Below are 24324 nucleotides of genomic sequence, written 5' to 3'. Positions count from 1 at the left end.
GAGGGCTCGTGTTACCTGAAACGGGGCTGCAGGGCAACAATCTGCGGATGCAATAAGGGTGAAGAAGTACCACCGCTTCACTGCCCTTACTGCCAGAAGGTACCCTTAGTAGAGGCTCTAATCTCTCTTTGGTCGAGTTCGTCCTTGGTTGAGCACCAGTGACGATCACATGTCTCTCCTCTTGTTTCATTTCCCTCAGCTCCTCTGTAAACCATGGAAAGTTGTAGGATCCCAAAGAGGGGAAAGGTCACACAGGTGCGATCCAATCCAATGCCTCAGCTGCCCCCTTATTCCAAGTGGCCACCAAGGCTTTGGATGGATCATGCAGCAGACTAACAGTTCCCTTTGAAACCCATCCAGGTCCACCAGTTGTTGGGGGCAGACCAATCTAATGGGTCCAGCTTCCCTGCAGTGGATAGTGGCACCAGAGAATCCCATGGAGATCAGGGTATGATCTGACCATGACAAGGGAAACACCAAGAGCTCCCCCAATTTCAGATCATATAGCTACTGCTCTGACAGGAATACCAGATCTGGAGTGTGACCACTGTCCCAGGTTGGGTTCTGGAAGACCTGGGATAGGCCCATGGCCGTCATGGTGGCCATGAACTCCCGAGCCACCTCAGACCCCATTTCTAGAGAAGGCAGACTGAAGTCCCCCTATTTATATATATAAATATAATATATATCCATTTTTTCTGTCTATCCAAAGCCACACACTTTTGATCAAGAAGTTTATATTCCCACATACTTACACCATTTTTAATATGCATTTCTTGAAAGGCATATAACATGTGGTTTTCCCTTTTTTAACATAAAAATATTTTTTCCTTTTAAATGGACTATTGATCCCATTGATATTGGTCGAGATTATTTTAATTTGATCCATAATAATTCTTAAATTAGTTTATTCAGAAGTACCCACTGTTAGGTCCAGTTTTTTATTTTTGTCTATTGTCAATCTTGATTCCTTGAAGTGCCAGCTACTTGAACCAATTTTGGTTTGTCTGTGTCAGTTCCAGTAGGCAGACCAGACCAGGAAATCAACTCCACAGAAACACTAAACTACTTTTATCGAGATTGGCTATAATAGAATCCTGTAAGCGTGACTGTGCTGCATCAGGTGTCTGCCTGAGCTGGTTCTGAACGTTACCTCATCGTTATGGATTTAAAAAATGCCTTCAGCCCCTTCTGCCTAAGTAACAGTTCCTGCATATTTCTGTCAAGGTTATCTTGCTTACTCTCTACAGTCTGTACTTGGTCTTTATTCCCCTTTATTGTGTAATAGAGATTAAAGCATTCTCTTAGCATCATCAACAGAGTACACAAAAACTTTATCCACATCCATAAAGACTTCCAGATGAAATGGAGTATATCTGATTTTTTTCTCCTGAAGAACAGTTGTCAAAATTTTTAGATTTCTCCTCCTCCTGAATATATCTAGTAAAGTCTCTATTACTCTATCTCCAAGTTTTAAGCAAATTTTGCTTCCTTTTAGTACCAATATTGCCTCTGTAGTCTTAAAATATATAAAGTTGACAAACATGTCCCATGGCAGTTTCCATGTTGCTCAAGTATTAACAGTCCTCACTTAACTACAACAAATGGGATCGGAATGTAGGTCGCTAAGTGAAGTGGTCATTAAGCGAATCATCACATGACCAGACTCGATTTTACAATCTTTTTTGTGGGGGTCATTAAACAAATCATGCAGTTGTTAAGTGAGTCACTCAGTTCCCCATTGATTTTGCTTGCCGGAAGCTGGCTGGAAAGGTCGCAAATGGAGATCATGGGACCCCGGGATGCTGCAACCATACTAAGTGCAAGCTGATTGCCAAGTACCCAGATTGCAATCATGTGATGGGGGCACTGCAACGGTTGTAACTTCGGACTCTGGTCATGAGTCATAACTTTGAATAGTCACTAAATGAATGGTCATTAGGTGAGGACTACCTGTATTCTGTAGATTTCTTGAATTTTCAGAGTTTCATCTGTCCAAATTGAGATACGTCTTGAAAAAAATTTCCAGTTCTCTTTCCAGTTCTTCTTTGCCAAAATCCTCAAATAGATCTCTGAATTTTAAATTATTTTCACATAATTCTGATTTGAGTAGTTCCAATTTGGTTTCCAACTTAGTTAATCCTGGTTGTTGAGACTTCTGAACTGAAGACAATTTCTGATGACTGCAGTTCTTTAATATCTTCGTTTTGGTATTCTGAGTAGTTAGTTTATCATACCTCTCATTAATATTGGTCTTGGAGAATTGAATTTTGCTTCTAAGCCTTACTGTGTTTGCTGAATAAATTTAAAGAGAATTCCTTCCGTTGTGTGCAATTCTCCAGGAAGAAATTATTTTAAATAAAAGAAAGAAAAAAAGAATCAAGCTGGACTTTTTTCATTTTGGGTACTATTCTGCTATGTTTCCTCCTACTCATATTAGAAGAATAATAAGTAATCTTACGCTGAACATTTCTGTTTCTTAAATTAAAACAAAACAGACTGAAATTTTAAGAACAGGAGATAAAAAAGAAAGTTCAGTACTGCTCATAATATATGAGTACGACAGGGAAAAACACTCAGAAAGCTCTTACTGATTGCCTTACTAATAATCAGGAAAAGTTATCATCCAAACTCCCACCCTGCATCTGCACAAATTTCATCAAATCCAATCCTATTACCTCTTACACACATCTGAAGAATTATCACTAGCTCCTAATATGCACTTGCTGTCCTGGAACACTGCAGGATGCCACAAATGGACAAAACTCTGCATTCATGGCTTTTATGAGTTCCTTTTCTTACAAGAGATTTGGGACTTAGGACCTGTAATGGACTGTAAGAATAACCTTGAGGAACAGAAGGAAGAGCCGCAGCCAAGACACCAGTTAGATAAAAGAAATCTGAGTCCAAAGCAGAAATATAATTTGAGAAAATGTCTCATAACCTGTGCAAAGGCCATGGTCGCCACCTGCTCTTTGAGTAGGAGCCATGAGTCCAAGAATACTCACATTTTGTGCCCAGCTCTGTCTGCGGGAGGGAACCCCATTCAGAGCTAAAGATGGAAAGTCTCTGACTTGGGGGCCTCAAAACCCACAGCCGGCCAGTTTTGTTAGGGTCCAACTGAAGCCTGTTCTTCTCCATCTGGACCCTCACAGCCTGCAGACACTGGGAAACCCTGGCTCAATCTCCACCCCACCCCTGAAATTGACCCTGGAAAAAGGAGGAAAACCACCTCAGCACTGTGTCTCCCACTCCTAATCCCTTGAGCCAATCTAGAAGGACAGAGAGGAGATCCACTGCCAAAGAAGTGATCAGATAAATGAGGCTTCACCCCAAACCAAGAAAGTGGTTTATGAAAACAATTCAGACAGGCCCCCTTTCACATGAAGATAAAATTCACATGAAGATAAAAGAGGGAGGAAGGGAAGCACATTCAGACTTGCAGGATTCTGTTACTATAGCTGTTTTAATAAAAATAGCTTTAGACCCATATGCTATTTCTTTCTTAGTCTCATCTACCTTATAGGGCTAACAATACCATGATTGATTGTATCAAAAGCTACTGAGAGATCAAGATGGATCAGGATGGATACACTAGCCCCCACACTCACCCAAGGTCATCAGCAAGCACAATCAATGCCATTTCAGAGATATAACCAGTATAACCCAGTTGACTTGAAAGGAGTCCAAATAATTTACTTCCTACAAGGCCCTCTAGAAGTAGGCTTCAAATAGACACATGACATATATAACTTACCTCTGCGCAATGTTTTGAGAAAAGCGTCAATTTGTTCTTGTCCAACCCCAAAGGCTCCCTTCTGCCCAAAAAGAAGATGGGAAAGAAGGAGGTGCAAGACCTCTATTGCAATATCTTGGAAGCCACCTTCTTGATTTCCACTGACGTCTGCGTCAATATATGAACGCAGAAGATCAGGAAGTTTCTGTTTAATAAACTGAGCAGCTTGAAAAAAAAGACAGATAGACAACAATTAACAGAATTGCTTCTGGAATAAGCACAAATGTTTCTACTTTTGATTTAAAAGAAACACATGTGCATTGTTTGGGTTATCTCATAGTAGGTTTAACATAAAAAAAGCTCCATAGCAGAGCATCACTCAGCATGACCCTGCCTTAGAACATAACATCACCTGAAGTTTTTTAGACATTAAGTTCAAAGGGATGCCCTATAAAGGAGGAAGCAATTGTTAGCATGCCAGTCAATGGCTTTTGGGTTATCCCTAAAACTATTCAGGTAGTCCTTGGTAAGAACCACACCGGTCCTCGGAGTTCTGGCCATTGCAGCATCCTCAGAGTCACGTGGTTGCCATTTGCAACCTTCTTTGCTGGCTTCCAACAAGCAAAGTCAATGGGGAAGCCAGCAGGAGGTTGCAAATGGCAATCATGTAAGGTCCTTGCTTAATGACCTGCAGTGATTCGCTTAAGTATGGCAACCGGGAGTGCCAGAATTGCTATTGCTGAGCGGCGTGGCCACGTAACATTGCACTTTATGACTGTGTCACTTAGCAATGCCAATTCCAGTCCCAATTGCCATTGTTAACTGAGGATTACTTGTACAAGCATTATTATAGGTGCATCTACTAGAATGGTAAAACTGGAAATGTTTAAAAAGGGTTTAATCCACATGGATGGGAACACTTTGTTCCAAAGGGTTCTAGCTGCACCTCATGGGAGAAGCTCATAAGCTCATGAGGAGCTCAGAATAGCATGTATGTGGTTCCCAATCAGTCTCATATCTTAGCATGCCTTGGGAAGAGACATTTCTTGTGCAACTCAAGTCTGAGCTACAGATTTCTAAAATTCTAAGGGGAATTATAAGTTCCCCTTCCTGCAGATACAAGGATAAAATGTCTGACATCAACTAGACACTTATACAGTGCATTCAGAAAGTATTCAGGCCCCCTTCACTTTTTTCAATTTTGTTATGTTGCAGCCTGATACTACAATTGTTCAAATTCATTTTTTTTCCTCATTAATCTACACTCAGTACCCCATAATGACAAAGTGAAAACAGAATTTTAGAAATGTCTGTAAGTTTATTAAAAAGGAAAAAATGAAATATCACATTGGCATAAGCATTCAGACCCTTTGCAACAACACTTGAAATTTAGCTCAGGTGCCTCCCATTTCTCTTGATCATTGCTGGGCTGTTTCTACACCTTGATTGGAGGCCACCTGTGGTAAATTAAATTGATTGGACATGATTTGGAAAGGCACGCACCTCTCTATAGAGGGCCGCACAGCTGACAATGCATAGTGTACCAGAGCAAAAGCTATGAGGTCAAAGGAACTGCCTGCAGAGCTCAGAGACAGGATTATTGCAAGGCACAGATTTGGGGAAGGCTACAAAAAAATTTCTGCTGCACTGAAGGCTCCCAAGAACACAGTGGGCTCCATAATTTTCAAATGGAAGACGTTTGGCACAACTAGGACTCCTCCAAGAGCTGGTCGCCCGGCCAAACTGAGCAATCAGGGGAGAAGAGCCATAGTAGGAGAGGTGACCAAGAACCCGATGCTCACTCTGACTAGCTCCAGAGATCCTGTGTGGAGATGGGACAAAGTTCCAGAAGGACAACCATCGCTGCAGCCCTCCACCAATCTGGGCTTTATGGCAGAATGGCTAGACGGAAGCTTCTCCTCAGTGCAAAACACATGAAAGCCTACTTGGAGTTTGCAAAAAAGCACCTGAAGGACTCTCAGACTGTGAGGAACAAGATTTTCTGGTCTGATGAAACCAAGATTGAACTGTTTGGCCTCAATTCTAAACGTTATGTCTGGAGGAAACCAGGCACTGCTCATCACCTGCCCAATACCATCCCAACAGTGAAGCATGGTGGTGGCAGCATCATGCTGTGGGGGTGCTTTTCAGCAGCAGGGACTGGGAGACTGGTCAGGAAAGCTGAATGGAGCAAAGGACATAGATATCTTCAATGAAAACGTGTTCCACAGTGCTCAGGATCTCAGACTGGGCTAAAGGTTCACCTTCCAACATGACAATGATCCTAAGCACACAGCCAAGACAACACAGGAATGGCTTAGGGACAACTCTGTGAATGTCCTAGAGTGGCCCAGCCAGAGCCCTGACTTGAACCCTATTGAACATCTCTGGAGAGACCCGAAAATGGCTGTCCACTGACGGTCCCCATCCAATCTGATTGAGCTTGAGAGGATTTGCAAAGAAGAATGGCAGAAAATCCCCCAATCCAGGTGTGCAAAGCTTGTCGCGTCATACTGAAAAAGACTCGAGGCTGTAATTGCTGCCAAAGCTGCTTCAACAAAGTACTGAGTAAAGGGTCTGAATACTTGAGCACATGCGATATTTCAGTTTTTTCTTTTTAATAAATGTACAGACATTTTTAAAATTCTGTTTTCACTTAGTCATTATGGGGTAATGAGTGTAGATTAATGAGAAAAAAAATGAATTTGAACGATTGTAGTATCAGGCTGCAACATAACAAAATTGAAAAAAGTGAAGGGGGTCTGAATACTTTCCGAATGTACTGCATACCTTATGGTTGCATGTACACAACACGCTGAGGTTAGCTTTAATTATTTTTTGTGGTTTAGTATATTCAATATATTGTGTGAACTATGAAAATGGCTAAATATAGTAATGATTAAGCATGTTGTACAAACAAAACCACTATGTAAAAAATTCAGGAAGAAGCTTCCAACCCAGTTATCATTTATCTTACCAAAAACTTGTAGATCAGGATTGAAAGAGTTCAACAAAGCAAGGCCAAAAATAACCTATTAATAAATAAATAAATAAAGAGAAGTTAAAAGTTAATATATTACAATTCAGTACCATCAAAACTGGGCATGTTTTCTCTTAAGAAGAGAACACCAGGGGGTATGATAGCACTACTAAAATTCCTAAAAGGAGATCACACAGAAGACAAAAAAAGAACAATTTTGTATCAAATCAGAGTGCATCAGAACAGTTTGATATCGGAACCAGAAAGGTGGTGAACTCCCCTCCACTGGATGTGTTCTGTCTGGGATATTTTAATCTGAATCCCTGCGCTGAGAGAGTAGGCTGGACCTGCTGGCTTTAATTCTCCTTCCCATTTTATGGTTCTAAATAAGCAAGCCAGGGGTTAGCAACGAGACTGAATAATGCTGCTTTATTCCCCACTTTTGCAGCCCACCCAATATACCCAATAGATCCTGCCATGCAGTGGATCAGGATTTGGAGGGTGATGCTTCTGGCATTTTGAAGTACAATGCTAACAAATATTAGAGCCAGTCAGGAAGTAGGGTAAAACTAGAGGACCTGCTGGTGGCTGTTGCCTACTTATTTCCCAAGGGAAACAGGCTAACAGAAGCATACAGGTAGTCATCGCTTAACAACCATTCGTTTAGCAAGCATTTGCCATTATGACAGTGCTGAAAAAATGGACTTACAACCTGTGTCCACAGATACGGCCCTTGCAGCACCCGCAGAGTCACGTGATCAAAATTCAGGTGCTTGGCAGCCTGCCCACATTGACTGCAGGGGCATTGAAACTCCCCCCCCACTTATGTCCCCATCTATGCCCTTTTGGCTGCCCTGCATATGGCACTCATCAATGGCAGTGCCAGGCTGGGGGTGAAATTGAGGCCTGGGGGCGGTGGCAGCTGCCTGAGACTGCTGATGGCCTTGGGCATCTACTTCAGCCTCAGCCCTGGTGCTGCCGCCAACAAGTGCCGCTGTGCAGGGTGGCCAAAAGGGCATAGATGGGGAGAGATAGGTGGGTGGGGGGAGTTGCAGCGCCTCTGCAGTCGTAAGCACTGCTGGGCTGGACTGGAGCAGCTGAGGCTTCCGGGGCGGCTACAGCTTTGCGCTGTACTGCAACACCCCCCCAACTCACGTGTGGCCTGCGCTGGTCCTCCCCCACCCCCAGGAGCCTGCGCTCCTTACCTGGGACTCCATCCACTTAATGACCCACTATTCTAGCTTAACAGCAGCAGCTGGGAGTGCCAGGACTGCAGTCACTAAGCGAAGCAGTCATGTATTAATTCACTTAATGAGCACATTGCTTAGTGACCTAAATTCTGGTCCCAATTGTAGTCATTAAGTGAGGACTACCTGTATTAGTTGGTGCATTTTTAAGATTCCATCAAGACACTGATGCTGCCCGCCCCCAACGATGCTGAGTGTGTAAGAATAGAACAGATAGCCCACCTCTTGAACCTTGCTTAATTTGATAACTTTGCTCAGCTGAGTGAATAGATGGGGTGATGGCTTAAGACTCTGAAAGAAACAAGAATATTGTGCACAATTTAACAGAAGGGAGAAAAAATTATTAAAACAAGAAAAGCAGCCCAATATCAAACTTCTATACAATACTTAAAACAAAATCAGGATTCTTAGAAGCATAATTCAGATTCAAGACAACTACATTTCTTCTGTGACTTCCAGCATTTCCCCAAGCCAACGTAACATTCTTGTTTTTATTACTATAAGCATCTTGCCAATAGAAGAGAATATACGTAGCTCAGGGTTGAACTGTGGAGTCCTCGGGGTTCTCTGAGCTTGGTTGTTTTCTTGCAGACGTTTTGTTACCGGTCTAGGTAACATCTCCAGTGCTAGAGGGGAGTGGGGTTGGCTCTCTGTTTATATACAGTAGCTTGCCCTGTCAGTGTTGGTGGAGTTTTTTTTCTTCTTCTTGGTAGTTCCTTGATTAGGGTATTGTTTACTGCTTGACTGTTTGTCTGGTGTTAATCTTGGTGTTAACCTCTGCTTATCTGGGCAATGACTGCTGGTGAGGAGATGTTCTGGTCTTTTGTTTCCTTTTTAGTGTCTCTTTTGAAAAACACCACAACTGCATTTCAAAAATTAGAAGCTTATTTCTACTTGGCAACATTTGGTCAATCCTTTATTTTAAAAAATCAAAAGTTCATCATTAATTATTGGAAGGAACAGAAGTAGTGAACAGAGATGAGTTTGAGGTTTTATCAAAACAACTACCCTATACATATTAAATTTAAATTTTACACTGATGTATTACTATACAGACACCTTTTGAAAATACCTAATATTGTTGTCCTATGAAGATTATCAGGTCCAGCCACTGAGATTTTTTCTCTTAGTACTTCTGGGACTGAAAGCTTATGACTACATTTTTTAATTTGGGGGTGGGGGACGGTGCCTTTGAGTCACTGTTGACTCCTGGTGACTGACTGGACAAGTCCCTGCAGTTTTCCTGGCAAGGTTTTTCAGAAGTGGTTTGCCATTCCCTGTTTCCTAGGGGTGAGAGAAAGTGATTGGCCCAAGGTCTCCCAGCTGGCTTTGCGCCTAAGGTGAGACTAAAACTCAGGGTCTGCTGGTTTCTAGACTAGTGCCTTAACCACTACACCAAACTGGCTCTTATGACTACATTAACTCATGGAAAATTAAGACTGAATCAGCAAACAGCTCCAAGCATTTTGTTCACTAAGATTCCCATTACACAGAGAATTCAAGACAATTCTCCCAATATTTTGTTCACTAAGATTCCCATCTCACAGAGAATTCAAGACAATTGCAATGTCACTCTTGTGGGATCCTGCAGGATTTCAGACTGGCCCCTCTGTTCTTCAGGTTTTATACAAGAATGCTGAAAAAGGTGCTACCAGACTCCTCCTGATCTTTTGCTACTATAGACTAATGCATCTTTCTTCCTACAGTGCTGATTAACTAAAAATCATCTTTTGGAATCTGTATAAAATGTGCTTCTTCTGCCTTCTAATGGCTACAATTTTCCTCGCTAAGTTTTTATATTTAAACATAATTATTTATATTTAACTGTTTGATTTTATACTTTAATACACATTGCTACTTGAGTTTGGGTGAAAGGACAAAAAATATCCACAAACTAATATAAAGATTCCAACATCTCACAATCTTTAAAATACTTGAAGGGCAAGAAATGCTGGGTTATAGTCATAAATTTTGTAACAATGGCTGAATAGTGCAACAAATTATGACTTGTTTAATAATTCCACAGGACATTAGGATTTATTAAGCCAATACAAACCTTCTGATAATGCAATGGATTTTCAATAGCATAGGATAGCGTTGAAATGAAGTTTGGCTTTGTAATCAATGATGCACACTCCTGGATCAGAAACTGAGTCTGGAAAGAAAGGAAATAGTTATATAAAAGGTGTTGTCTTTGAAACTGACAATACAGCTATAAAACATAATTCATATAGCTTCTACTTTGAACCATTTTGCCATGGAGTGCACAATAATATTATAATTTTATATCATGCTAGAGACTAGATGGCTAACACAGTTTGCTTGGTTAGTCTTTCTAGAAGACACAGATATTCATAGTTATTACCGGATACGCTCACTGTAATATATTATCATGACGTGTATTTAAAGAGAATGGTAACCAAGATAAATGAACAGGTATTTTACAGAAAAACAGAAGCAGATAAAAGTTGCCCTAAAACCAAAAGAACTATTAGATTAAAATATGCCTTTAGAACAAGAGTTGGATTCACAGGTATTAGCAAAATAAGCTAAAGCCATATCTTGAACTGTTACTTTAGACCAGTGTTTCTTAAAGGGTGGTCTGAAGACTCCTGGGGCCCCAAGACCCTCTCAGGGGCTCATATAATCAAAATTATTTGCTAGGTATTGAAGATATTTGCAAAAATTTAAAACAATGTCACTCTTTTTATTTTTTATTTGTTAAAAAAAATAGGGTTTTGTCATGAAAAATATTTTTATTTATGTTAATATCTAATGGGTTTAATATTGTTATTTTTATAAATTCAATAAATATTCTACAAATGCATGAATTTTAATTTTTAATACAGTAAACATCAATAAATATAAAGCTCTTTTGGGGTCCTCTATAATTATTAAAAGCAGGAAGCGTCCTGAGAGCAAAAAGTTGAAGAAACATTGGTTTAGACAGCTTTAACAGATGTTGCAATTTCTAAAATGTTCCTTCTCTGTTTTTAGTTTTCAAGAGACTTTATAATTTTCTCATTTGCTGGGAGAAAAAAAAAAAGGCGGCACAGGCCTTTTCAATAGGTACTCTACTTTGAAACCCTCATAGGAAGAGGCATTTAGCTGATTCTCTTCCAAATGGCTATGTACAGGTAGTCGTTGGGACCAGAATTTCCATCGCTAAGCGAAGTGGTTGTTCAGCAAAACATCAAGTGACTGGGCCGCTTAGCAACAGCAGCCCCGGCAGTCCAGATTGCAGTTGTTAGGCCAGGACCAATGCGTCTCCTGCCCTGTGCAAACTGCTGGCTCCATCCCGCTGCCTCCTCCCCAGACGGGCCCAGCAACCTCCCTTCGGCCTCCGCTTCAGCCCCCCCACCTATCTCCCCCCCATCTCTGCCGCTTTGACCACCCTGCACTCCACTGCTACCACCTACCCCTGCTGCCCCCAGCTGACCTTCGCCATCTTCTTCCTCCCGCTGCTGATGAGGTGCACCTGGCCGAGGCAGCTGCTGGCCCTTTGTGAGGCATTGGTGGCAGAGTGCAGGGCACCCAAAAGGGCAGAGATGGGGAGGAGACAGGTGGGTGGGGGGAGTTGAAGCACATGCTGCAGTTGTATACGCAGGCAGGCTGCCAATCACCTGAATTTTGATCATATGACTGTGGGGGCAGCTGTAACTTCGAGGACCAGTTTAACTACCATTTGTTCAGCACAATCATAACTTCAAACAGTTGCTGAACAAATAGTCATTAAGCAAGGACTACCTGTATTATTGAACTTGTATACTGCCCGACCCTCAATAACTCTGGGCTGCTCACAACAATCAAAGAAATTATAATAAAATCAATAAAACATAAAATGTAAAAGCTGGTAAGCTTGATGAAGTGAGGGGTCTCGCTCTCCCTTCGCTGAAGGCCTGGGTGAAGAGCCAGGCCTTCATGGCTCTTGTAGATCACAGCAGAGATCTACTGCCATCCATCCAGATGTTGGGGGGGAACCTCATTCCAGAGGGCAGGCTACTACAGAGAAGATGTGCTTCCGGGGTCCTGAGAGAAGACACTGTTTAATCAAAGGAACCAGAAGTACACTAACCCTACCGGATTGAATCAGCCAGGCAGATGTTATGGGAGAGAGGCAGTCCCTCAGGTAACCAGGCCCTATGCCATGTAGGGCTTTACAGATAATGTCCAGCACCTTGAATTGCTCCTGGAAGCAAACCAGCAACCAGAGCAGTTCACAAAGCAGAGGTGTTACACAGGCGCACCAAGGCATGCCTATTATTGCCCACACTGCTACATTCTGGACCAGTTGAAGCTTCCAGGTGGCTTTCAAGGGCAGTACCATGTAGAGAGCAGTGCAGTAGTCAAGCCGCAAGATAAAAATAAAGAGCAAAATAATAGGAAACTCTTCACTTCAACTTACCTGGTGGAAATCTTTACCGCTACTTTTACCATCGCCACTGAAATCCACATGAGAAAAGAGACAGCGTAGCAAATGCCTGTCTGCTTCAGGACCGTGCCGGTTCACAATCTAGAAGCAAAAAATACCCCCCCCAAAATTACCTTCAAGAGCCAAGCTCAAATGTACTTGCAATCATATCAATTATATCTCCCGTTGGAGGGAGATGGGCAGCATACAAATTTAATAAATACATACATACATGCATACATACACACATACACTGTATAATGCAGACACTGCAGCCAGATGAAATAGAAGCTAAGATCTAGGCTTTACAGCTTGGCACCTAGATATCTGCATGACCATTTCCTCCCATCAGAAAAGGACTTGCCCAAAATTTTCCCAATTTATCTTGGGAAAAACTCCCCAAATGGTGGTGCTCCTTTTTCAACAGGTGAGGAGGACCGAGGCAATAAGGGTTCCTGCATTCTGGAACAGCCTCCCTTGGAAGTTAATTAGTGTCCTCAAGAAGACCCTTCCAGAAGTTAAAATGGAAATCTGCCAGAGGGCATTTGGAATTTATTTATTTGATAAATTTATATGGCTGCCCATCTCATATGCATGACTCTGAGTGGCTAAAATAAAATAAAATAAAATAAAATAAAATAAAATAAAAGTAATGAAAAAACAACCAAGTTTAAAACAGAGATAACATGAAATAACTTAGCAACCAAGAAATGGGCTCAGCCATACTATCAGGGCCCCAGGCTTGATGGCAAAGCCACCTTTTTCAATGCCTTGCAAAAGGCCAGCAGGGTCAGGGTAAGTCTAATTCCTGGCAGAATAATGTTCCAGAGGGTGGGTGCCAGGGCAGAAAAGGCTCTCTTCCTGGGCCCCGCCAGATGGGACTCTTTTGCGGATGGGGTTGGAGCATGCCTCTCCTGCCAGATCTAACGGGATGGGCAGACACCACTGGGGAGAGAGGGTCCCGTAAGTAACCCAGCCCCAAGCCATGAAGGGTTTTAAAAGTAACCACCAGCATCTCAAATTGCACCCAGAAGCACAGGTGTCACATGTGCAAAGACTGGCACCCATAACTATTGTGAGAAATGCTAAAAAGTAATAGTTATTAGTGACAAAAAGGTAGCTTTTACTTGACCAACATTAACAAGGAAACTTCGATTGTTTCATAAAGAGGTCAGATAGAAAAAAATTTTAAAGGAGAAAAGGGGGGGGCTTTCTGGGAAGGAGCATAATGTAACCTAAACAGACAAAGAAATATTTTTTTTCTGCTGTGTGAGCACATTTAAGATTGGTTGCAACAAAAGCAGGAGGTAGCTGGAACAGAAAGGTCTTCCTTCTAAAATAAAGAAGCCTCTTCTTCTTCTATGTGAGTTAACGTAGGTTGACGCTAGCTAGAGATAAGGGACGAATAGAACGCTGTATTAGAACTCACTAAAAGTATCTAAATGAAGTTTTTATCAACTAACCAAAGCCTTCAGCTGAAGAGTAGAACTGAGCATGAGCACTAAACTAATGAATATTAAATTACATGTCTTGCATATGTAATACTGGACAAGAATGTAAGCCTGACCAATAACAAAACAAGATAGTGATTGAGTGATGGGATTTGTTGTTTAGTCGTTAAGTCGTGTCCGACTCTTCGTGACCCCATGAACCATACTGCGCCAGGCCTTCCTGTCCTTCACTGCCTCCCTGAGTTTGCTCAGTTTCATGCTCATTGCTTCAGTGATGCTATCTAACCATCTCATCCTCTGCCGTCCTCTTCTCCTTTTGCCTTCAATCTTTCCCAGCATCAGGGTCTTCTCCAAAGAGATCTCTCTTCGCATTAGGTGGCCAAAATATCTGAGCTTGAGCTTCATTATCGATCCTTCCAATGAGCAATCAGGGTTGATTTCCTTTAAGATTGACTGGTTTGACCTCCTAGCAGTCCAGGGAACTCTTAAGAGTCTTCTCCAGCACCACAGTTCAAAGGCATCAATTCTTCGGCGCTCGGCCTTTTTTATGGTCCAGCTCTCACAGCCATACATTACTACTGGAAAAACCATAGCTTTGACTATGCGGATCTTTGTCGGCAAGGTGACGTCTCTGCTTTTTAATATGCTATCTAGGCTTGCCATAGCTTTCCTCCCAAGGAGCAAGCGTCTTTTAATTTCATGGCTGCAGTCTCCGTCTGCGGTGATCTTGGAGCCCAAATAAATGAAGTCTGTTACTGCTTCCATTTCTACCCCTTCTATCTGCCAGGAATTGATGGGTCCAGATGCCATGATCTTAGTTTTTTTAATGTTGAGTTTCAAGCCAGCTTTTGCACTCTCCTCTTTCACCCTCATCAAGAGGCTCTTTAGTTCTTCTTCACTTTCTGCCATTAGGGTGGTATCGTCCGCATATCTGAGGTTGTTGATGATTCTCCCTGCAATCTTAATTCCGGCTTGTGATTCTTCCAGCCTGGCATTTCTCATGATGTACTCTGCATATAGGTTAAATATGCTGAGATCTGTGGGTGGGTGTGGCTTCCTACTTTGATGCTGAGGAGTCCACCAGCCTTTGCAAACGCTTGAAATAAAGTTTTACTGCTGATCAACCCAGAAAAAGTTTGGTACGCTTTGTTTCGTACACTATCTGCACCGCTGCATTTTGCACTAGCTGAAGCTTCCAAATACCCTTCAAGGGCAGCTCCATGCAGACCTCATTGTAATAACCCAAGTGGGAGGTGACTAACATATGAGTGATCATGAGCAGGACCTCCCCTGGCACACAACACGAAGCTGTGCAAAGTCCCTCCTGGCCATGGCTGCCAGCTGCTCTTCAAGCAAGAGCCCCAAGTCCAGGAGGACCTCCAAACTGTACACAGGATCTGTCTGGGTAGTGCAACTACATTCAAAACAAGAGATGGAACATCCCCAGAACCAAGGGGTCCTAAAACCCAAAGCTACTCAGTCTTACTAGGGTTGAGCTGAAGCTTGCTGTTCCCCATCCAGACCCCCATAGCCTCCAGACATCGAGACAGGACCTCCACAGCATCACTTGGACAGCCCGGGGTAGAGATATATAACCTTGAACCGATGGATGCCTCACTCAGAGGCTTCATGTAAATGTTAAACAGGAGAGGAGACAGCACCAAACCCTGTGGCGCCATGAGTGGGGCCATGAACTGGACCTCTCCTCCTTTATCAACACTGACTGGAACTGGTCCCAGAGGAAGGAGGAGAACCAGCACAACACTGTGCCACCCATCCCCAATCCCAAAGCCAGTCCAGAAGGATACCATGACTGATGGTACTGAAAACTGGTGAGAGGTCAAGAGCAAGGACAGATGCACCACACACGTCCCGCTGTTACCAGAGATCATCCAATAGTGCAATCAATACTGTCTCTGCCTCATACCGGGGCCTGAATCCTGACTGAAAGGGGTGCAACCACCTTCTCCACAACGTTCCCCAGAAGCTAAAGGTTGGAAACTGGACAAAAATTGTCCAGTACCATTGGGTCCAGTGATGGCCTCTTGAGGAGGGGGCCTCCTTAACAGACAATGGAAACCACTCTCTCTCTCTGAGATACCAAAATACAACCAAGATACAATCACACATCATCTCCCAGGAGGCCTTAGCCAACTAGGAGGGACATGGATCTAATACAAAGGTGGCTGAGCTAACAGCCTTCAGAACCCTGTCCACTTCCTCAGGCCCAACAGGATCAAACTTCTCCCAGATAACCAAGCCAGACCTTGCCCCAGTCATCTCCACAGAACCTGCTATAAGGCCTGAGTCCAATGTAGTGTGAATCCAATCAACTTTATCTTTCAGATGCCTTGCAAATTCCTCAGCACAGCCCTGTAGGTAAACCTCTGAGCCACTCCCTCCGAAGGGGAGTCAGATCACTTGAACCAAGGCCTCTGATGCTTCAGTCTCTCTCACATAGCATGAGCCAGCTAGTTACAGCATGAAATTAGAAGCTGGTCCAAGCCTGCCTCAAGCCTTGAACTGGCTCTTCTTGGGCACCAACTATGCCTCGAAGACATGCAACTGCCATGCAACTTTTTCAAGGGGCTCAGGCAATTTGCAAAGGAACAAAAGGAAAATGAACTCATATACTGACCAATTTTTAAACCTACAAAACTTGTATAAGACACAAGACTCCAGAGCAGTATTTTCAGTTTTACATATAGCTGGCACCAAGAATTTTACATATTTATTGTATCTTATCAACAACACACAGCATAACTCTGTAATGCTATTCCTTGCTTACAGAAGTAGTCAATCTGTTCCAGGATTTGCATGAATCAGCCCAGAAGTTCAATTTTGTGCATTCCAGGGGCTAAATGGCACATAAATGGAGAAAAATGGCATGTTCCACTGCTCCCTCCCCTGTTTTGCATAACCTTCAACAGAACATCAGCCTCACAAGCCTCTTGTTTATTTATGGAACTTACATGGTCAGAGCATAGACTAGCTAAATTTAAAGTGATCACAGATATTATTAATTTATTAATCATATTTATATGGCTACCCATCTCACACAAAGCGACTCTGGGCGGCGTACAACAATTAGATAAAAACAATCAGTATGTAATGAATTTAAGCCTTATATACATATAAATCCATATAATCATATAGCCATAGAACAGTCATGTTTATCCTATTCATGAACTTTACTAGGAAACTCACGTTGCTGGTATGTAAGAATGCTGGAATGTATGCCAGACCTGGTACGAATGAGTTCTCAACACTGATAGGGCTGGAACGCTGGTGGGTGTAAGGAATAAACTGACACATCATGAATTTCTGAGATAACGGGACGAGAGGTACCATTCTACAAGTTGCCTTACCTAACTGAACAGACACGAAACATTCCTAGCATGTAACGTACCTGGATGATGACTTGGATGAATTCTAAGTAAACAAGTTGGGTATAAAAGAAAGGATGGAAACCATGCCCATTTGAAAGTGCAAGACGACTCTTGTGGGAGCAGGGGATGCCCTGAGTCTGATTCCCAGCCCACTCTAGCACAGCCTGATCAACTGTGTTGAGAGTGTATGTAAGTATTTTGTGTGAATGTGTAGCCTTGTTGGGCAGGAATATTTACAGCAACTTGGGTAGCCTAGTAGGGCAGAATTGTTTATTGATATACTGTTGTTAGCCTAGGTGGGCACTTACATTTATTGATAGCCTTGATGGACATATATTTTATTGTAATAAATACTACAGGAAACTAGAGAAATTGTATGTATTAATCAAGTTTGGTTAAACACTGATTAAACACTTGCTTTGCTTTCTGTCCAACTAACACAAGAATAAAAGAACTAATTTTTAACCTCTATTTGGAGTTGATTCAATCAATCATTTTATAACATACTTGGTGTAGTCGGCAGGATTCTTGGTTTGCATTTGGACAGAACATAATGGCAAGCGGATTTTTCTTGGGAAAAAGGAAAGAGAAAGAAAAGGAAAAGAAGGATAGGAGACAGACCATTTGGGTCTTACCTCCTGATAGTGAAGGACAAGCTGATTGTTATGATGATATGTTACATAATGTTCAGCAAGAAATAACTGGAACTCGGGAAGTAACAGAATTATTAGAAAGAGGGAAAAAAGAATTATTAGGAATAGTAAAAGGAGAAAAAAGTCCATTAGGAAAAATAAAGTCTACAGTGTATAAGCTTGTACAACCTATTGTCAGTAAAGAAGAGAATGAGGACAAAGTTGAGCCAGTGACTATGGTCTTTCTAGATTATGTTATGAAAGCGGCTCTAGAGGATGTTGAGGCAACCAGACACATTTTGATGATGGTGCAGGAGGAGGTTAATAGGAGAAATGAGGAATTAGAGGAAAAGGGTGTACAATATAGACAAGCTTTAGAACAAGTGCTTGAAAAAACTGAAATAGCTAGAGGAATGAAACAAACTATGGAAGAACAAACTAGACAAATACAGGAAATGAAAACAAAAATACAAAACTTAACACAGCTGACAAGTAAGATTGCGGCTGTTAAAAATAAACAGGGACGGGTTTCATGTATGAAAACACATGACCCTATAAAAAGATAAAAAATAATTATTAAAATAAAAGTATTATTACAAAATTTAAAAATATACAAAGCCCACAGAGAAACCAAGCATATCAACTACAGTGGAGCCATCTAAGCATGTCTCCGGTTATCTAATCTAACCCCTGCTTAGTACAAGTTTTCACACCAAAACTATGCAGTCTCTGTTTGAAGACCTCTAGCAAAGAGTAATATAGCACCTCATGAGGCATCTTATTTCCAAAGATGACAGGAAATGTACCATTATCTAATCATGTTGAGCAGGAATGACAAAGTCCAAAGTATCTGGAGCATCCCATTTTGCTTTCCACAAGGGTAAATTAAATGGCATCTACAAACTAGAGAGATAATTGGAACTGATCCCAATTAAAAGTTGAGCAGTCAAAAGTGCTCTTGTACAAAGTCAATATCATAATCCAGCAAGTGAATGAACAGTGTTAAAGAGAGAGATCTGGTATGGATTATCTAGATGCTCCTTGGGAGGAAAGCTATGGCAAACCTAGACAGCATATTAAAAAGCAGAGATGTCACCTTGCCGACAAAGATCCGCATAGTCAAAGCTATGGTTTTTCCAGTAGTAATGTATGGCTGTGAGAGCTGGACCATAAAGAAGGCTGAGCGCCAAAGAATTGATGCCTTTGAACTGTGGTGCTGGAGAAGACTCTTAAGAGTCCCCTGGACCACTAGGAGGTCAAACCAGTCAATCTTAAAGGAAATCAACCCTGATTGCTCATTGGAAGGATTGATAATGAAGCTCAAGCTCAGATACTTTGGTCACCTAATGCAAAGAGAGGAGTCTTTGGAAAAGACCCTGATGCTGGGAAAGATTGAAGGCAAAAGGAGAAGAGGATGGCAGAGGATGAGGTGGTTAGATAGCATCACTGAAGCAATGAGCATGAAACTGAGCAAACTCAGGGAGACAGTGAAGGACAGGAAGGCCTGGCACGATATGGTTCATGGGGTCACGAAGAGTCAGACACGACTTAACGACTGAACAACAACATCTAGATGATAGACTACTGGCATGAAATGGGCTGCCAACAGTCTCACAAGGTCATGTAAAAATATATTGGCAGAAGTATGGTGAGTTAGATCTTTAAGCTGAATCGTGTAGAGACTGGAGAAAAAAATAATAAAGTAAAAACATTAAAGATATGGGAAATTGTTAATATGAGCTTGAGCTTTAGTTCAAGAAGACATAAGTGATTTAATAGATATAACTAAGACTTAGTAGATGACCGATTTCCAAGTTTGGAATGTTTGAGTTTGCTCAAAAAGGAACAGAAGCAACAGAAAGGGAAAAGGAGTTGTAAAAAACTAAAAACACCAGCCAGCAATGAAGCCAATCCAACTCAGGGTGGCTAGAACTCAGGCTGAATTTCCCCACAATCCACCTCTAGATAGAGCTAACTAAGACTCATAAGTTACAGAAGGGAGAAAAGAGAAAAATAAGTTTATAAAAACCTGTAAATAAGAATTAGCTACACAGTATATACCAAATTACATAAAAATTATAAGTATAGGCATACATACTAGGCAATTATGTAGTTTTTTAATGTGTTTTTAAACTATATATTGGACTTATTGTATGCCACCCAGAGTCTTCTTGGAGTTGAATGGCCTTAACAACTTCGATAAATAAATAATTTTAGACATTGTGATAAGGGTTAGAAATAAGTGGGCATTTTGCTGTAATAATGCTGCCTTCCCTGCAACAAAGGCAGAAGAAAAATACACGCCTTGTGTGTACCATTCCTCCAAAAAGAACCTATCACAGGTAGCACGCCTTTATTTTATTAAACAGAGAAATGACAGGAGAAGCTAAGGGGCAAAAATACTGAAGATGGGCGGTAATTCCTAAAAAAGAAGGGGGGGGGGAATGTGAAGCCAGGAAAAGGAGCCAATTTGGATACAAAATTTGTGCAGCCGAATGTAAAAACTGAATTATCTGTCTCTATTCTACTAGAATGATTTGACATAGCCAGTTGTGTTTTTTACTTGAAAAACAGCAAATATACTCACAAAAATGTCTAACTAAAAATTAACCATGTATTTTTATTTTAACTGCTAAGAACAAGAAAACATGCTTTGTTGGAGTAGCAATATATTCCAGAAGAACATTCTCTCCATCATACAGTCTAATCCAAGAATATCAAAGGTATTTGCTGAAGCAACTCAATCAAAACACACAAACATGGAAAATTTCCCAAAGGACAGACTGGTCAAAAAACATGGCAAAGATCAAAAGCTTAGCTCATACTCCCAGAGAAAAAATGGACCAAAGCAATTATTGGTACTGATTGAAATCTGACTCAGCACATTTGACACTTCTGACAGCAAACAAAATTAAGCACAGGAATTTTAATAAGCAGTAACACCAATTTAGCCCAATCTAACACAATTCATATAATGATTTGGAAACAGCAAACTGTCAGTTGATGCAACTAGATGAAACATAGCTTTCAGCAAGTGGATTATAATAAGACCCGTGTTTATTATTTGAAAGACAAATTCAAGTAGTATGAAAAGCAAAGCGGTACAAAAGCTGAGAAGGAGCTTATCTTCTTTCCATCAAAATTCCAAAATAGTGTAACACTCTCCACTTACATGTTGTATTTCCTGCTGGCTGGCTCGGTAGTTTTTCTTAGTTAAATTGTCCACCAGGTAGCTGATTTGAGACAAGGCCAGCGAGAGCGAGTCAAGATTCATTGCTGGTTGGGGCGGAAGCAGGCGGCCGAGCCCGGCGCAAAATCACCATTATTCCCCTTTAGTCACCTCAGAGACAGGTTAATTTTTTTCCACTTAGCCTGTATCTCAAGTTATGCTGTATCTTTAGTTCTTCTTTCCCAGTACTCCCACTATGTCCTGAAACATGGCACCTGAAAAATAAAGCAGATCTTTTTACATTATGTATTAATGAATAATGCTATCTTCCATTTTATTCAGAAAAATGGTAGGAGCTCAAAATAATAGGTTTAACACAGGGAAGACTTGGATCAAACCCGAGGGAAGGCACATTGGGGCACCCTATCCATAACATCATTTTCTATGCACAGAAACAGTTTAGATATTTCCTACAATACGACTGTCCAGGAAAGTAATTTTTATATTCCGTTATTCACTTGCTAAACATTCTATTGGTCATACAATAAACTGCTATATTGTCATTCTAGATACACATGAATTCTGGTCAACTACAGCAAAGATGATTTCAGATTTGGCCAATACATGGCCTTGCAAACACAGTCCCAAAGGGGGGGGGGGACTTCAAACATATTCAGCCTTTCCACTTGCTGTATGTCAAACATGCGCATACTCCTTCCTTGCCCCCAAACTTCAATAAACAATTCTAATTCTGCAAGAGCAACCATGGTAAGTCCCTCTCTTTACTCTTCACGTTGCAGACAATATTTGGGTGTATGAACACGTCTCCAGAGGCCTGCTTAAAAATCAAGGTGGCATCCTGCATGCACCTAATAAGAGCAAGTCCCACTGAGCTGTGTGGAAATAAAGAAATTTAGGATTGCACTGCTCAGACGCAGTGACCATGTGCCTCAAACCACTTTGGAGTAGGAGTTCCTCCAGAGTAAATGTATGTGAGAATAGCTTTTGCAAAAGAAGGTAGGCAGGCAGAAAATGGGGGCTTAGGTGACTTCAGCCAAACATTCACAATGAAAAAATCCAATTTAATTTCCAAATGTTACTCCATTAGTTTTATTCATATTATGATGCTACGTCATGTTTATGTACACCAGGCCATCAACAAATAAGGAATTCATTCTAAGTGACATCACAAATAGTGATTTTCTGCATATTTTTTCAGCTTCACAATATTAAATTGTCACCCCTATCCTAGATATATAACCCTCAGTATATGCATATTATTTTTATTTTGTTTTTTGATCAGGCCTAATAAATATCTATGTAATGTGAGTATTTTTTCTAGATATGGGTCACTGGCTGCAAATTGGCACAGTGTACAGTACAGAAACAGGAAAAAGTAGAAAAAGCTAAACAAATTCCAGTGCTGTAACTGGGGCATTCAATTTTGTAAAAAATCAAGTAAGTACAATATAAGCAAGACTGGCTTGAAGGCAAAAAAAAAAAAAAGTATAGACATAAGACATAATTGACAAGACCTAATAACTGAATTCTCTCTACAATCACAAAGGTGAATAAAAAAGAAATCTGAAGTGAAGAAGTAGATCTGGATAAGGAGGACAGCAGAGAAGAGGAACAGAAATATGAAACAAAAAGTGACAGAACACATTCTAACATTCCTGACAATTTGAGGAATGTGTTTCTGGATTATGCATTTCTATATTATACCTTTATTGGCTTTATTTTATTGATTCATTCACCTGGAGCGTTGGCTAGAAGGGCGGTGAGAATGACAGTGGCACTAGGACATCCAGATGTGGCAGCCATCATTGAGAGTAGTGTCACTATGGGGCTGAGATCTGGCAGAGACTGCTACACTGGCATAGCAGATACAGTGACAAAGCTGGACTGCTGGCTAAGTGGTAAAGTACAACACACTTCTAAACAGAGACAGTACAGCAGCCATTGCTACTTGGGACCATGAACTTGGGACCAAGACTAACTACTGGGATTTCTCTGGGTTTGTCAGGTTCAGCCTAAAGAACTCCAAGGGACAATGCAAATACAGTTCTGTTGCGTTTATTAGCTTCAACCTCCAGACAGAAATCTCACCAGATTGAACCCTAGTTCCCAAGCCAGCCAGCCACAACACCGTGAATTCCTAAGGGAGGTGCCAGCCTCATCTTCTTGAACTTCCCACGCTCCTGTTGGGGGCTAAGAACATGCTTATCTCCCTGAGCCTGGCCTTCATAAGTCCATTCCATCACAGGGTTAGACTTTAGACACTTGGGCAAGGGAAGGGGAGATTCTTAGCTACTGAGAAAAAAAGTGAGGGAAACAGGATGGCTTGGTGAGGTGTGAGAGGAATGGGATCCTGAGTCTCAACACTTTAACATCAAGCCACAAGGTATCCTAAGTGAGCACCATCTTGTAAAATTTGAGAGGCTCCATACAGTTGGTGGAGAAAAATCTCCTGTGATGTCAGCACCTCATGCACAAAAGCCTATTTCCATTATTTCCAATCACATCTTCCATTGCAGAATAGTTTACATTTGGGCAGTACCGCAAGCAACAGACAGGGGGAGCGAGATTGGCCAATAGGGTGGGCAAAAAAGGGACAGCCCAGTCCAGTGTGAGCACTCTGGACTATTTTTTTCACCCCTGTAATGGGTTTAAGGGTGATGCATGGTGAGGGAGATTGATGATGGGGATGTGATGTAAGAATGTGAATGGAGCAGAGGTTAGCATATGTGGGTTGCCAGATATTTATCTTTATTTATTTATTTATATATCAAATTTGTCACTGCCCATGTCATTAAAAAAACGACTCTTGGTGGTTTACAGAAAAGATAAATATTAATTAAAAATACAATATAACAGTTTGATAATTTATCCTAAGTAAATATTAAGTATCTTCCAAGATAATTGATGGTAACTAAAAATTATAAGGGTTGGGGAACATCATCAGGGTACCAGCCACCCCCAAGGCTGGTTAAAACTCTTCTTGCCCCATGCAAACTGGCAGAACCGTGTCTTCAGCTCTTTCTGGAAAGCTGGGAGGGAAGGGGCCAGCCGTACTTCTGGAGGGAGAATATTCAAGGGGGGGTGCAACGGCAGAGAAGGCTCTCCTCCTGGGACCCGCAGCTGACATTCTCTTGTTGACGGGGTCTGTGACACGCCCTCTCTGCCTGACTGGGTGGGATGGGTCGATGTGATGGGGTTTAGATAGTCCCTCAGGTAGCCTAGACCGTGCCATGTAGGGCTTTAAAGGTGATAACCAACACCTTGAATTGGACCCCAAAAACAAAATGG

The 24324-nt window shown here is 41.5% G+C and overlaps 1 protein-coding gene across 6 annotated transcripts in view; it reads right to left on the bottom strand.

The window, feature by feature from the left end:
• CNOT1 (CCR4-NOT transcription complex subunit 1) overlaps positions 1–24324 on the bottom strand; it is a 123933-nt gene that overhangs the window by 93946 nt on the left and 5663 nt on the right. For all 6 annotated transcript variants that reach the window (XM_088135406.1, XM_088135410.1, XM_088135409.1 and 3 more), the window contains 6 exons: positions 21019–21290; positions 12369–12476; positions 10020–10118; positions 8186–8254; positions 6714–6768; positions 3758–3961 (listed from right to left, as the gene is read on the bottom strand). In XM_088135406.1, the coding sequence (XP_087991532.1) occupies positions 3758–3961; positions 6714–6768; positions 8186–8254; positions 10020–10118; positions 12369–12476; positions 21019–21120 (637 nt within the window). In that variant the 5' untranslated portion in view covers positions 21121–21290. The remainder of the gene's footprint in view (positions 1–3757; positions 3962–6713; positions 6769–8185; positions 8255–10019; positions 10119–12368; positions 12477–21018; positions 21291–24324) is intronic.

This window comes from Python bivittatus, unplaced genomic scaffold (assembly GCF_059951505.1).
Source record: "Python bivittatus isolate LINGU-HERP-01145 unplaced genomic scaffold, Pbiv_v1 ctg000170_np1212, whole genome shotgun sequence".
NCBI classification, from domain to species: Eukaryota; Metazoa; Chordata; class Lepidosauria; order Squamata; family Pythonidae; genus Python; species Python bivittatus.
This window is presented reverse-complemented; position numbering and strand designations above follow the sequence as displayed.